At 38.0% G+C, this 15,796-nt stretch overlaps 1 protein-coding gene across 2 annotated transcripts in view; it reads right to left on the bottom strand.

The window, feature by feature from the left end:
* Positions 1-15,796, bottom strand: part of Appl (amyloid-beta-like protein) — a 408,236-nt gene that overhangs the window by 13,277 nt on the left and 379,163 nt on the right. Inside the window, exons 4-7 of one of the 2 annotated variants that reach the window (XM_071585263.1) lie at positions 9,282-9,503; positions 6,628-7,223; positions 4,583-4,837; positions 2,106-2,296 (exon numbers count right to left, since the gene is read on the bottom strand). In XM_071585263.1, the coding sequence (XP_071441364.1) occupies positions 2,106-2,296; positions 4,583-4,837; positions 6,628-7,223; positions 9,282-9,503 (1,264 nt within the window). The remainder of the gene's footprint in view (positions 1-2,105; positions 2,297-4,582; positions 4,838-6,627; positions 7,224-9,281; positions 9,504-15,796) is intronic. The other variant, XM_071585264.1, reaches the window with a different exon arrangement.

Raw genomic sequence — 15,796 nt, 5'->3', positions numbered from 1 at the left:
CTTTCATACTTCCACACAAAACAGTCTTGAGAAATGATAAGCAAAAATGCTCTCAGCACCAAGAAAAACAGTTTTATAGTTTGAAAGGCAGACTGGAGATTCAGCTGCAAAAATAAATCTCTAGTGGATCTGATTTTACCATGGTACCATATAAGGAATAATTTCTCCCTTCATTACTGATAATAAGAGAAATATATTTTTTATACTAGGATGTACAATTTCATGTAATAATAAAAAATCCTGGCATCCATGCAGATCTATCCTTGGGAGAATATTTGAGAAGGAACTCACTTGATGGTTTTAACAGAAGCCCCACCTGCCAAGCAAAAAGAGAACTCCTACTCTATTACTGAATATGTGTAAGTATGGTTGCCAGAGAAGCCAAATAAGCTCCAAGAGGTCACTACACATTCTTTCCTTAGGGGACATGAGGAAGAGATCACAACAGAAGCCTGAAATCTAATGAAGATTGTTTTGCCACATAGCTCAGGCCAAAAATGACTGAACAATCCAATGGTGCCCAAACTAATGATTAACTATTGTCCAAAAGTTCATAAAAGAGCAACATAAAATAAAGAATTTTAATAAAAGCCTTCTATGGGACTTTAAATGAAAGGAAATATGTACCTCTAAAACATACTTCGAGTACTTCTGAGTTCATTTATGAGTCATCTTGCAGGAAGGAAACATTTACAAGCTAATCCATTGATTAGGGAGGGGTGAAAAGGCAATTTCATAAAAATCATTCAGATCTATTGAAGATTGGTGCCAAATATGATGCAAATTATTAGGGAAATTAGTTTTTTCATTCAGGGTAATTTGCCTTTTACTCATTTAGGGCTGAAATGCCAATACCTGAAGCAGAATGAATGTGTCTTTTGCTTTAAAATGTTGGTCAGAATCTTTAACAATTTTTCTCTTCATGAAGGAATCTAATTTAAGGTGAACCCTCTCTAACTATCTATGTGAATTACTAATTATGGACCTTTTCAAAATACTGTGAATCAAAATTTCACTTATGAGATACACTTATGTGGAAAAAATACAGATATTATTTTGTTATGGATACCTTTTTGAAGACCGATACTGGCACTGTATATATCATACTTGTATAAATAGAGATTTTCATAATAATGGCATAATAAGGATAAAGGTATTTTTGATAATGTAATAATTCTTCAAAGCTTCCTCCACCTACACATTTTACATTACTTTCTTTTAAGGCTCAGCAGTTTCATATTAATCAATTGACATTTGTTCTCTTAAATATTATTTTTACTTCATCTCTGTCACTTGATCTGCTACCTTTCACAGTCTACTCACATGGCTCCAATGAGGAACAATTCATAATGATCAATTCATTGGAACATCTCTATTTACTTATTTTTATTCTTAAGCATAAGCACCAAGCAAATTGCTTATGATAATTAATATGCCACATTTATTGCAATTATTTTTGTAGTGATAATTATTTAATCGTAATAACTGTCTATCAATAGGATATCTTTTAAATAGGATATCTTTTTATCTCTCATTACTTAAAAAATTATGGATTGCCCTCAACCAATGCTTTATCTCATTCATTTCAGCAATAGGGTCCCCCTTCAGACAGACATACCTTGTCTGGGCATGATAATATGAGATTTGGTACAACCATTCTGCCGGTACATAAAGTGACAATTCCATAAAAATAAATGAGACAAAATATCCGTAGAGAGAATAATGATTCTCTCCTGGTATAAAGAAAAAGTCCATAGAGCTTTAAAATAGCATATCATATAACTACAATTATCAGGCCCCATGATTTTAATGAAAGAATTCTAAAATCTAAAAATAGCAATGGTCACAACAAGGCATTGTTGCATCATTATCTATTGCTGCAAGTAATTGTCTATGCAAGCGTAGAAAACCAAAGGGATCATTCAGTCTTGCCTTATTGATCTCTCAGAATATTCAGCAAACACTTTTGATAACTTAAGTCTGCAGGAGTAAATAGAAATAATATTCTTTTATGCTATGAATCAATGAGAAAAAGAGATGTCAAAACATTAAAAATAGCATGGGAAATTTGGACAGCAAAGCCCTATGGATATATCTGAATGTACCTTTCCAGCATTTGAAGTGACTGATTAACCATTCGATCAATGTCTGATAGGTGTTCCAGAGTGATTCCCTTTTCTCTCTCAGCCTGGTCAAAGCTGGAGGCAAGCAAGTGTCGGTAATGCGCAATTGTGTGGTGACGATCCTTGTGCAAAGACCTGAGGAGTTTCTGTAAGCACTTCTGCACTCGGTGAGTCTGAAAAAATGAAGCAAGAAAGTTAATCTTTATAGGCAGTGATCCAAACATACTAATGCTATATATTTTAATTATTAATTATTCTAATTCATAGGAAAGAGGAGAGAATAGAGAGCTGCAGCCTTCTGCCAATGCAGGGCACACCTGAATGGGGCCAGCATGCAACACTAGCTTTCAATTAGTTAAATTGATAGCAAGAGAAATGTCACTTTGAGTGGTTTACTCAGTAATCCATAGAGGATAGCAAGGAAGATAAAAACCTCACTAAGAAAGATGATTAAATCCTTCCCAACACTAGAAAACATGCTCACTGAAAAAACTCATTTGACCTACAGAAAAAACATGACTGGATGAGAGGTGTCTAAAAGGCAGGCAAAATTAACCACTGCATTTTACAATTTATGCTCATGATTTGGAAGAGGGGGACTCCTTAAAAATGAGTCCAGAGTGGCAGAATATTGTAACATCAATTGTTTCAGTTTCAAACTTAAGAGCATTATTTCTCATGGTCCACTGGAGAAATGAGAATTTTTTCGAATGAATAACCATCATTGGCAGTAGAGTCCATAGTTAATTATGTCATTAATGCATTTGAAGAAAAGGAATCAGTCTCAGTGACACTATGTGATCTTAGTAAGGCCTTCGACTGTGTTAATCATTCAATATTACTAACAAAGCTAGAATATTATGGTATTAAGGGAGTTGCACTGAAATTAATGAAGTCATATTTGGATGATCGCCACCAATTGGTTGAACTTGATGGCTGTCGGTCTGCAGCTCTTAAAGTAAAATGTGGTGTACCACAGGGCTCTGTGCTTGGCCCAGTACTTTTCATTATCATGATTAATGATTTGCCCTGTAATATGAAACCTAGATCTGTTTTATATGCTGATGACACTACTTTTGTGCAAAAGTGTCAACATCCAGAAGATGCAAAGTTACGATCTAGCGCTACCCAAAAACAGGCTAAGGAATGGTGTGATGTTAATCATTTACAATTAAATACTAACAAAACTCAGCATATTGTGTGCAGTCTTAAATCAAAAATAACTGATATTGAAACTGCTAAAATACTAGGAATTTATATTGATACAAAACTTAATTGGGAGACTCACATCAGTCAGACCTGTAATAAACTTAGTAAAGCTGTTTATATGTTAAGAAAGCTCAACTTTATCATTTCAAATGAGTATCGTTAAACACTTTACCATGCCTTCTTTCAATGTCATTTGAATTATGGTGTTGAGTTATGGGGTCATTCCCCTCATGTTAAACAAATTTTGCTACTGCAAAAGAGAGCTATTCGCTCTCTTGCTAATATACCACCACGTGATTCCTGCAAACCTTTTTTTATTAGGTATAGAATCATGACTGTATTTTGTTTGTATATCTTTAAGGCTCTGATTCATGTGAAAGTTAATCTAGAAACTTACCAATTAAGATCCAACCTCCATAACTATTCCACAAGAGGTAAATCGAATCTAAATACTACTTATTGTAGATTGTCATCAACTTACAACACATTTCACAATATGAACATACGACTGTATAACTATCTGCCTACTCAGTTGAAATCAGATGGTATCCAGAGTTTCAAGAATAGGGTATATACCTGGTTACTTGCTCACCCACTATACTCACTGGATGAATTCTTTTGTGACAATTTTCATCACATTTAAGAAAGTATGTTTATATGTTAAATAATACTTATATTGACGACATTTAATATGGTTGTACCATTTTTAAAATGAATAAAGTATTAGTATTATTATTATTATTATTATTATCTAAATCTCGTAACTTGAAAACAATGGGTGCAACGCTAATAATTCATTTGATTTTAACATATCTTGATGGGGATAAGGTTGGCATTAATATGCACATTGTCCCTAAGAGATACAATAGAAACCATTTGGAATGTTTGTAATTATAATTTGCTGCAATTAAGACTTGAATGAAATGCCCATCATGATTTATGAATGAAACTATCTATGATGGAGACCTTGTGGCCATTTTACACTGCCATATCTTATACGCTTTTCATCTATTTTCATCATGCACTATCAGTATAGGGGAGATATTCATTATACAATGTATGCATATCTGTTTCCTGCTATCCATTAGTATTGTAACAGTCTAATTGTATTTTATCAATGAATACAATTTACCATTCTTTTGATTTCGTTTTATAAGACTTAGTCTTAGTTTGCCACTGCAATTCACAATCAAAGATTTACAGTGAAAATGAAGCAAATATATCCAAAAGGGCCCGGGAGTATAACTCACGTTTGGAGGGTTGTCGTTGAGGGCTTCAGTGTAGCATGTCATGGCTTCCTTCTTGCGCTCATTTATGTGTGCCATAACTCTCTGCTGATGCATGGCCACCAACTGGTGTTTCTCTGCCTCACCCTCTTCCTCAAGGGCCTGCACGGTCTTTTGGAAACGTGATGTCATTCGCCTCTTGAAGTCATCAGCTGCCTTTGGATCGCTGCTTCGCATGTCTTGGTAGCGCTCCTCCAAGTCAGACCAGTCCTTCATTACCTGTAAAAGTATAATTAGTGACTCTAGTCATTATTACACACACTGTCGTAAACTATACTTCCTCTCTTAATTATTGCATTGCTAATTACAATAGGCTCAAATATATTGATCTTTGTAGAGAGTTGAATCTTTTTCAAAATGAATTCATATGTAGGTATCAGGAATTTGCTATTCAGAATTACATCGCCAATCAAAATACTCTGCATTCATCTTTTCTGCCTTCTTTGGATTTATCCCAAAAATGCTCTCTTCTCCACTATTTTGCCTATGACTCCTCCTTCAATTGTTTTCCTTTACATCTAAAAAGCCTTGTCTATCATCTTGCTTCAACGACTATGTGTTTGAGCTGTAAAAAACTATGATCCATATCAAATTCTTGACTTGTGTTTTCTAAACTTCCTCACTTTAAGTCCCTGCCATCAATTCTCTCCTGGTGGAAGCTTCTTGCCAACTACAATTCTTCTTCTTATATCACTACTACTTAGACCACATTGGCTCGAAACTCTTTCAAGTAAGGTAAACAGTTCCACCTGTTCTAGTTTATGAACTCGTATTTTAACAATTAACTTAGCCTTCCTCTCATTTAAAAACCACATAGCCTTCGGTTTGCTTATTGTTATTTCCATACCTCATCTATTGCACTGACTTTCCTATGCACTCAGCAATGCTTGCAACCGGCAATGATTGACCATGACTGACTGCCAAAATAAAGTTTTTTAAAATACAAACCTGGCTAATTTTATGAATCCCCCACTGACTTTCATTCCTATCTCCAGTTCTTCCCATACCTTTTTCACCGTTTTCTTTACATATTCGTTGAAAAGTACAGGTTATAATAGACACTGTTGTCTCACTCCTCGTCCTGACACAGCCCATCGCGACTCTCCATCTGTGACTTCCACCTAAGCTGTCTGTGACATGTGCTGGTTGCGGATAAGTCTCTTATTCCTCAAATCTACTCCTATTTATGCAAAACATTCATTAATTTTCCCCAATTCACTCAATCAAATGCCTTTTTAAAATCTATGAAACAAGCAAATACATCCTGGTTGTATTCTATGTTCCTCTCAATATGTGACCTCATTACCCAAATGGCATCATGTGAGCCTCTCCCCTTCCTGTACTCCAAATGATCATCATCCCCTTAGCAACCATTTTCCCAGCTCTCTGCATCCCCTTATTGATGAACATGTCCTTGCACTGTATCCTCTACCATGCTTCTTTCACCCTATTGGTTTCTCAACTCAGTTTATTAATCCTTAGGCTTCCACGCCGTCTATCTGATGAATCCATGCTGATTTCCGGGAATTACCGTCGCGTAGTTTAGTTGGTGGACAACTGTTTCGCCCCCAGTCCTGGAGGCATCTTCAGGTCGAAGTTCACTTCTCTTTTTGATATGTTCCCATTTTTCCATTCTCCGCATTCTCCAATTGGAATAGCTAGCAATCAGACAACTTGATGACTGCAATTCAAATGAGTAATACTATTGACCATAACAAATTGTAAATGTTGTCAATAGATTTCATACTGTCATGTTACAGATGTTTTCATGTTTTTACAAAAATCAAAACATATTTTTGCTGGTATAAAGTGAAAATATTTGAAGATTGGCTGAAGATTAAGTCACCATGGTTTCCATTAATTCATTTCAAATGACTTTAAAAAAATCAATGCTATAATGCAACACATGCTTTTGCAGCTCCCGAAAGAGCTCTCGGACATAGTGATGGAAAAAAACCATGTATTATGATAGAATTGGGAATCCCACAAAATTAATGATGATTGCCCACCTTGGTGACTTTCTCTCGGTGCATTTCCTCCAGTCGCTGCTGGGCCTCCTTGAATGCCTGGTGCTCCACGCGTGGGTCAAAGTGGGTGAAGTATGGGTCGGGAGTTGGCTGTGGCACTGACGAGTCCCCTGAGGAGGCGGCTGGGGACAGGGGTGGCGCTGCCGTGTTGGTTGTGGCCTGAGGGGTGGGCTTGGCTGTGGTCGGCTGCACGGTTGTCTGTGCTTTGGATGAGGATGCTGATGGGGAGTCGAGGCTCCCCCGCCTCCGGCTGCTGCCCTTCTTGTCATCGTCGCCATAGTCATCGTCTGAGTCATCGTCTTCATCCTCGCCATCATCATCTCCACCCTCCTCCCCTTCCTCCTCCTCTTCCTCCTCCTCCTCCTCATCCTCGCCTTCGTCTTCATCGTCCGCATCATCTGCATCCAGGCCACTGTCTGTCTGCGAGTTGCCATTCTGCTGAGACACTCCTGTGCCACCACTGCCACCGACTGCCTCACTGACCTTTCCAGCATCAAGCACTTCTTCTAGTTTCTCATCATCCACATGACCAGCAAGAGCAGAGAAGTCCAACGGCTTGTGCGGCTTCATATTATCTGCTGACATTTGATAAACAGGATAGATTTGATCAAGCTTCAGTAAGCTAGTCAGCCGTGAAATTGTACTTGTAGTAAGTACATTACTGAACTTGCATAATAGATGCAGGATGGGAATCAATAAAATGAAATCAAAGGTAAATAAGCTTCTCAAGAATTAGGAGGATCAAGGTAAGCGTCAAAGAGGGAGGGCATAAATTACAATAGTTCCACTCTTTGGGAAGTAATTTAGATGAAAATAGTCCAAGTAATGAGAGTATGGGAAAAAAAACTTGCATTGAAGGAAAATAACTGTTAACAAAAATGAGAGAATTGATAGCAAATAAATACATAAAGAAAATATCCATGAAATATTTTCTATGATTGAGTGCATTGCATGTTTATGATACCTGGTATTTAGGAAAGATGAGTATAGATTGGTGGCTTATGAGATGTGGGAGTGGAAGAGGATGGAAAAATTGAAATGGATAGAAATGAAAACAGACAAGTAAGTATTTATTAGGTACCCCATGTATGTTAGGGAATCTGCTAGAGAGTATTGCTAGAAGAAATTCAAAGAAGCCAGGAAAAATGTATGCAAGACAAAGTGAGTGACAATGGACTGTTGAAGACAGCAATGCAGAGATTGGAGAATATAGAGTTAGGTAAAGAAAGGAAAAGATCAGATATCCATGATGGAATTAAGGAAGGAAGAAAGCATGCAGAGGGTTTAATGCTGCAGGTATTTAGTGGGGTTTCAGAACAATCAATGATTTCACTCAAATGTACATATATATATTCATAACTTATATTGTATTGGTAAATGAATGATAAAGATTGAAAAATGATTATGAATTAATTGAAATATGACGCAAAGGAAATCTCACCCTTCATTGAAATGGCTCAAATAAAAATAGTCACAAAAGGTTTTTGATGGACCTAGGGAGTAACCCCTGCTATAATTCTAAGCCCCATAAAATGATAGACTAAATACCCTCAGACACCACAATATATCAAAGTATTCTTCAAATCCATAAATGCTCTTCCATTTCCCCTCTATTACAGTCTCCAGTATTCCACTGCCACTCAATTACTCATTAGTTATTTTGCTCTGCCTTCTTTTAATTTATCTTGACAGATTTCTCTCCTCCCATATTATGCCCAAAACTCCATTTGCTTTTATTTCCAGTTCAGATACCCGAAATGATTTTCTAAACATTATTGATAAAATATAGAAAACATTCTTGACAATAGTGTAGAATAGTATAAGAAGGGTGATTGATATTAAAATATAGTACACTATTTTACAGTTGCATTCACTCCATTTTGCATATTGATATGCTATATGTAAATAGTCATGTTTTAAGAACATTTTCAGAATGATTAATATGGTAGACTGATGAAAAAATCCATTAATTTGTTTAAGTATTTTGTTACTTAGCATTTTCATATGGGCAGTTACCTTTATTCCATTCTGTTAATGAAATGAATTTATGTAGCCAAGGTTTGTTCAATGAATAGGCTAACATGACAAGTATACACATGTTTACTATTCCTAAGTATGATAATTAGTATAAGTAAGCTTGCTACTGATATTTATTACACATTGATCAGCAAATACTTCAGTTACTGCCTTCGTTCTATTATGCCCTAAGTCTTGTACTACATATCATGTTCTTGGCCAAATTTTTGCCAAGAGTTTAGTGCATGCAATAAACAATCTAAATATATAAACAAAACAGGTGCTTTATATTGTGGCCACCAGTAAAATGAAAAATCATACAACTGAAGTCAAAAATGTACTATCCTCATATGCCTAGGCCTAAGAACAGTAATTTTGAGAGTTTTCTATTTCCTATTCAAGATTGCTTTGTATTTCATTCGTGGATGTTTGAATAGTTTGCTTTATTTTTCTCTTGAATTTTCATATCTTCACTCAGGATAGAAAGTAGGCCCAACAGTAAAATATAATGTTGCTGCATTACCATATCAGAAATTAATGTTCTCTTCAAATTTTTCCCAAGCAATAAAGAATATTTTCTGGGGAATGTGAGCTTGCAAGACATTGTGATAGTTGCTCACCCTTGAAGTGTTTCGGGCAGCAGACAAACTCAACTCCTGAGAAGAGAGAAATCCCACAGGGGAGCAGCATGGCAAAGGAGCGCAGGAGTAAGCCCCTGTCCCTGCAGGTGCGTGCTGCAGTGGCATTCCACCGGTCAAACTCCCAGCACCGAGTCTGGTTGTGGATGTGGTCAAACATGCAGCTCTCTGGGACCAGGAGGGCATCGCTTTGGAATGGTCCTTCTGCAATAAGGAATAAAATGCTGGATGTCAAACTTTGAGGACAAAAATCACGTCACAAAAATATTCTTATCTAAAACAAACCATAAGACCAGCCACCAAAGTGGCACCCATGGGAAGAATCAGTTGACTATTTGAATAAATTTAAGCATCACTGCAATGAATTAGTAATGACTGCAAAATTGTTTATGGAAGTAGCAGGTATATTTAAACAAAAATAAAATTTATCTCCATTTCAAATTTAATTATAATATATATATACAGCAGTGATTGTAATAACGTAAACTATTGTCAGTGAACATTTGAATAAAATAAACTCATCCATGTAGGCTTCCCTCCCCATTGACTACAAACTTGATGTGGTGGGAGGGCTTGCATGTTCTCACGTGACCCCTATAGCTGTGCTGTCAAGAGCAATGGTATTTGCTTCTGATAGGGTCACCCATGACAGATAGATTGAAGTGTAGGAGCCAAAGAAAGGTATTCCATGCAGCGTCTGTTCCTCAGTGAGGTGGCTGGAAAGGTATCTGACCCCAGTGGGGTGACCATTAAGTGATAGTGTCACAAAAAAGCACTATTGAGGAAGGCAACAGGATACCACCGTAATTAAATATCCCATGCTACTATGAAGGACACCATAGTGAAAAACACCACACTAAATTCCTGGTAACTAATGGACTTGGCCCAATCAGTTGAGTGTTGTGTCCAGCAGCAGGAGAGGCAAGGCTTCCATGGTTTTCACCTCATGGAGTCCTTGCAAAGCAAGGTATACAGTAACAGCAAAGCAATGGCAAGGCAAAAAAGTAGCAGCATAGAAGACGAGTGAATTAGGTAGATTTGGGATTTGGAATATCAGGAAAGAGTTGAGGACCAGAGAATTAGAAAATATAAAGTGAGAGATGTAGAGAGAAAATAAAGATATTTTTGTGAGTTGAGGGGGAAGGATACCAGGGAATACTGGAGCAATAGCTATTAAGTAATATTCAGCAGAGGGAAAGAGAGTCAGAGAGGGGAAGGCATAATATTGGACAAAAAGGTAGGAAGTGGCAAATTAAACATAGAGAAAGTGACTGATAGAATATTATTTGTAGGAGTAAAAGCAGAAACAACAAACTTGGTATTGTTCAGATGAACTTACCACTGCGCAATCATAGGGAGGATGCAGGCCATAGGGCATAACTTCAGTTAGGAAATAATTACATGTGTTCCTGGAGGTGATGGGGGATTAGAATGTAACATTAGGTGATGGAAGAGATAGTAGTGAGGTAGGGGACTATGGATTTCGAACAAGAAATGACTACAGAGGGAAAGCAATAGAGTTCTGCAGGAGACAGGGGTTAATTATGAAGGACAATTTGTTTAAAGAAGATCATAATAAGCGTAGGTATACATGGCAAATGACTGGAATTTCCGAGATATCATTTGGACCATATTATGGAAGGGAAGAGATTTAGCCACAGTGTGAAAACTTCAAACGGATTCCCGGGAGAAGATGAGGATACAGATCATAATTTGGTTCTAATGAAGGGTAATGATATTTCAAGAGGCTACAAGAGGAAAATGGTTGAAGAAGAGGGATACAAAAACTTTCATGGGATTGATAAGAAAGGAGCATCAACAGTCTGTAAAGAAAATCAAGAGTGAGGAAAGGGAGCTGGGTACTATAGAAGAAAAGTGGGACCTATCAAAATAGGGATATTGAAAACTGTAAATTAAATAATAGAAACTGTGAAAAGGACAAGGGAAACTTGGATTACAGATGAGATGACTAGAAATTTTGATGAGAGAAAAAAAGGGAAGAATATAAACACCAAATCAGGCGTGGGAAGTATAAAGAGTTAAATATGAAACTTAAGTGGGCAAAAAATATAGCAAAAGAACTGTCGTGGAGCATGCAGTACGAGGATATGGAAAACTTTCAGAGAAAGGGTGGAATTGGTGTGCTATACAAGGAAAGATAAAACACTGTCAGGAAAGTATAAATAGAAAATCTTTTCAAACCATCAAAGATAATTATGGAAAAATATTAGTTGAACCAGAAAAAATCCAAGAGAGATGTAAGGAATACTTGTATATAGAAGAAAAATATGATAAAGAAAATAGGCCAGCCAGGTTAGACAGAAAGAGAATATGACACAGATGAGAATAGGTTCAGGTTTACTCAATGGTGAAACAGAAAGGGTATTGAGGGATTTGAACTCAAATAAGGCCATAGGGGTAGACAAAATTCCCACACAACTACTTAAAGGGTTAGAAAAATGTGGAAGGAAGCGAATTTGTGGACTAATGCATGACATTTGTATTGAAGGAATATTGCCAGTAGACGACTTTGCTATATCAGTGTTAGGTCCTATGTAAAACAAAGAAAGTCTACATCATGTGAGGACTACAGAACAAGATGTTTAATTTTGAATGCCGCTAAAGTGGTTCTCAGGGTTGTCAACAAGTGGATGAAGAACAGTAAATGATTACTTATGGGATGATCAGTTTGGATTCAGAAAGGGGAGAGGCTCACATGATTGACACATTCAAGTTGTATTTATTTGCAAAGTAGATTTCAAAAAGGCATTTATCACTGGTGGCATTCAATGAAAAGGAGGAGGGAATTGATGACAGGCTTATTGAGTAAGAACTTTTAGAAAAGGACCATCATGAATCGGATATGCAGTGTGGTTTGGTACTGTATGGAAACCCATTAATAGCCATTGAAGAAAGGTGGTAGGAGGCTTTTGAAATGTGGGTGTGGAGAAGGATGGAGGAGATAATATGGACTAAATGGAAAACAAGCAAGGAAAAGCTGGCATGGCAGGGGAAAGGAGAGAGGATTGCTGGGAGAAATCTATGGGAGGCATGAAAGATAGATACAGAGTATTTAGCATGGGGATTGGATTTGAAAACTGTGATTGAGGGAAGAATGCTAGGCAGACAATGCAGGGAAAGGAATAGCATAGGCAGTCTGGATGAAATGAAGGGAGGAAGGAAGTATGCGAATAAAAGAGGGCCTTATTCCAATGTTGGATGTCAGGTTGTGTTTTTTATAAGATTATGGGCATTGTCTTTGAACCATTATGTAGCCTGTGTTCATTGAAAACTTGCCTTAACTGATAGATTACCAAACAATAATGTGGACCTCAAGCAACAATAGAAAACTAATTTTTTAAATATCCATTGTCAAATTCGAAACAATGGATTCACGATAAAATTAATTCAAGATGTAATTTCATTATTAAGTATTTTGGTTAGCCTTAGAACATAACTGAACTACCAATGCCCAATCAAAGGCATGCGCTAATGACTTCATAGAGAAAATTTGGCACATGATTGAAACGATGAGTAATGCTCATTTATTTGATCGCTATTGGCTTTTATCAACGAACCAACTCTTTATGGTTAAGGTGAAAGCATTACACAAAACAGGGGAGATATTGAAAAACATCATAGCTTTTTAAAAGATTTGTTCATGGTACTGAATGGAGATGGCTAAAAATTATTAATTCACAGTCTACAACTAACGCCGGCCCTGCAGACGCTATAGCTTATCCCGACCCCCCAGCCGGTGACGACCGACCACCGATGCTGTCTCTCAATTAAATTTAGATCGACGCGCACACCACACCGGCGCTCATGAATAAATTTCCGACCGCAATACACGCGGCGGCGTCGAAGAGGGAGGGGTGGGGGGGGGGCGACGGACCCCCCACTCCACGACGCCAAGGGGGTGCACGACAATATCTGTCAAGGGCATTAAAGGGGTGAGTGCGTGTGTGTTATCGCCGATCGATAGCCCAGGGAGGTGCGGCGAGGTGGGATTAATCTACAGACACACACACAGACGTGCCGGCCGGTTACTCAACACAGCATCCTCCTGGACCCCGGGCGAGGGGGGGGGGCGTGGTGGCGGGAAGGGAGAGGGGGCATTCGGTGGGAGTGGAGTGGAGAGATGGAGGGAGAGGGGGCATTCGGTGGGAGTGGAGTGGAGAGATGGAGGGAGAGTGGCGAAAGTGCCGCCGTTGGAATTGGAGGGGGAGGGAATTGTGATCGGGAGGTTTCTTGGGAATTGACGAGGCGCGTACGTATTCCGTCCGGCGTTCATTGCTGAGAGATAACGAATATCAAATGCGAAACGGCGACTTGGAACCATCAAATCAAAGTAACACGGAGAGTGCCAGAGATTATTGATAATTAATTTAAAAACTTTATACTCATTTTATAAGATTCAGCAAGTCATAAATTTGTCAGCAATAATCTTTTTTTTTATAATGCCACCTTAATGCCAGTGCTTCGTCAAGGGTTTAACTCTTTTCACTCATTTTCACTTTTATTTCCTGGGCACTCGGGGTGTCATACAGTCACCTTATGCCGTTCAGTCGTTCTTTACTGAAATTGTGCGCCCCCTTTAGTGAGAATGGCATGACCCCACCATACTCCAGCCCAAGTACCAGCATTACAGTTACCGAAACCAGAAGGACCTATTACAATATTTAAAATGTTCTCTGTGAAGCGACCATGGTGACTAAACCAAAACGAAATAAATTTGGGAACGAGGGAGGTAGATAGCAAGTCTCAATAGTGGAGGGGCCATAGAGGGATATGTGATATTACCGATTGAAATAAATACGTCTTCATGAATATCCATTCAGATGAAGTGTGCGGGAGACTGAAATAGGCAATTACAGCAATAAAACAAATACCATGACAAAAAACAATTCTTTTACTAGCGAGTAAAAGAAGAATAGGACTGATTTATGTTGAAAATATAGTTTTGCTAATGGTAAAAGCATTCCGCTGATATTCCTTGCGAGTCATAAAGTACCACAAGTATAACATACCCAAAAAACAATTCATTCACGAATCTCCTTTACATAATCTCGTATGTTACTATTCTTTCATTAAGGGTCGCCGTCGCGCGATCTTTTCTCGCATTTATCTTGAAGATGATGGCAGTCGCAAAGTACAGCATGGAAACCACCTAAAACACTTGAATAAATTAGGCACATTATGAGAAATTCTCGATCAAGCAACTCTAGAGCACATCATATCATTGACCGGATTCAAATAATTATTTGTTATAATTTAAGCAATTTCCCATAGTCGTTCGATAACGGTACGATACACAGATCTATTATAAGGCAACCATAGTTATCAACTCGAACGGCGGTTTGACGGGTGATGGTGGAGCTCACACAACACTACGTCCAACGGCGTGTGCAATTCACACATCAGGGCAGGGGGGTCAGATCCCTTCCCTGCGACGCCTATGGTCTCCCAGAAAGTTCTAGCTCCCTCAGCTTCAACCAGCTTGGGTGCAGCTGAGGTCGCCGAGAATCAGTAATCCAACGCTACCCCCTGCAATACCACGCCCCGCGCATGTTGGCATGAGTTCCAATCCCTTTTCCTTATATCTATTTCCATGTGAATGAATTGAAGGAATATGATAAAGACGTCACACCTGTCAATTTAACAAAAGTACAAAGCATACGTGTATATGTACGAGTATTATTAGATAAGAAGACAAGGCACTACAACCCAAAAGCACGTGACGAAGGATTTTGCGTCAATAACATCGGGTTGCTTCCTCATTGATCTATTTGCAAGCAATGAACAACTTTAGGTATCTAATTGAACATATTTGGTTTTCATTCTTGTAGATATTTGTACTCATTTATTTGCCGCAAAACTGGTATTTTGAGGCTTTATTTGTCCGAATTATTATAATTTGTCTAATAAAAAGTGTCGCTGCGTTGCCTGCGTTTCCATAGCAAGTAATAGGTAATTATTTCAATTTTCATATTTCTCTCCGTGCCGTTTGTTCCAAATCCTGGATAGTTGAAATGTAAGCTCTCCGACTATGCTTCAGAGTAATATTTGTAGAGAGGTACTGACTAGTAAAAAATATATTTAGAATTTTATTTCCTTTCCCAACCCAAAAATGTTCTCTTTTTCGACTACATACACTGTGGGTCACTCACATTTTCGCCTTCTTATTCAAATAAAAGCCTCAACTTTTTACATGGATTTATCTCCTCTGTGCCCGTGTTATAGAGCCCATATTTTTCTCTTGAGATTTTTTTAATTCCCCCGCATGCTGTTCACTGGTGGACATTCAGAGCGCACCATGTGGAGCCTTTGTCTCTCCGTCGACTGCTTGGACAGGAGTTGTTTCCGAGAAATGCAGCCACGTGTATCAAATATATGCTCGAATCCTACCTTCTATGACTTGGCACTACACTGATACACAAATTAAGATTCAATGTAATAATATATTAATATTTGAGTATTTGCAGGGCGTTTTCCAG

Source organism: Hetaerina americana, unplaced genomic scaffold (genome assembly GCF_022747635.1).
Source record: "Hetaerina americana unplaced genomic scaffold, ioHetAmer1.1.p SCAF_2, whole genome shotgun sequence".
NCBI lineage: Eukaryota > Metazoa > Arthropoda > Insecta > Odonata > Calopterygidae > Hetaerina > Hetaerina americana.
This window is presented reverse-complemented; position numbering and strand designations above follow the sequence as displayed.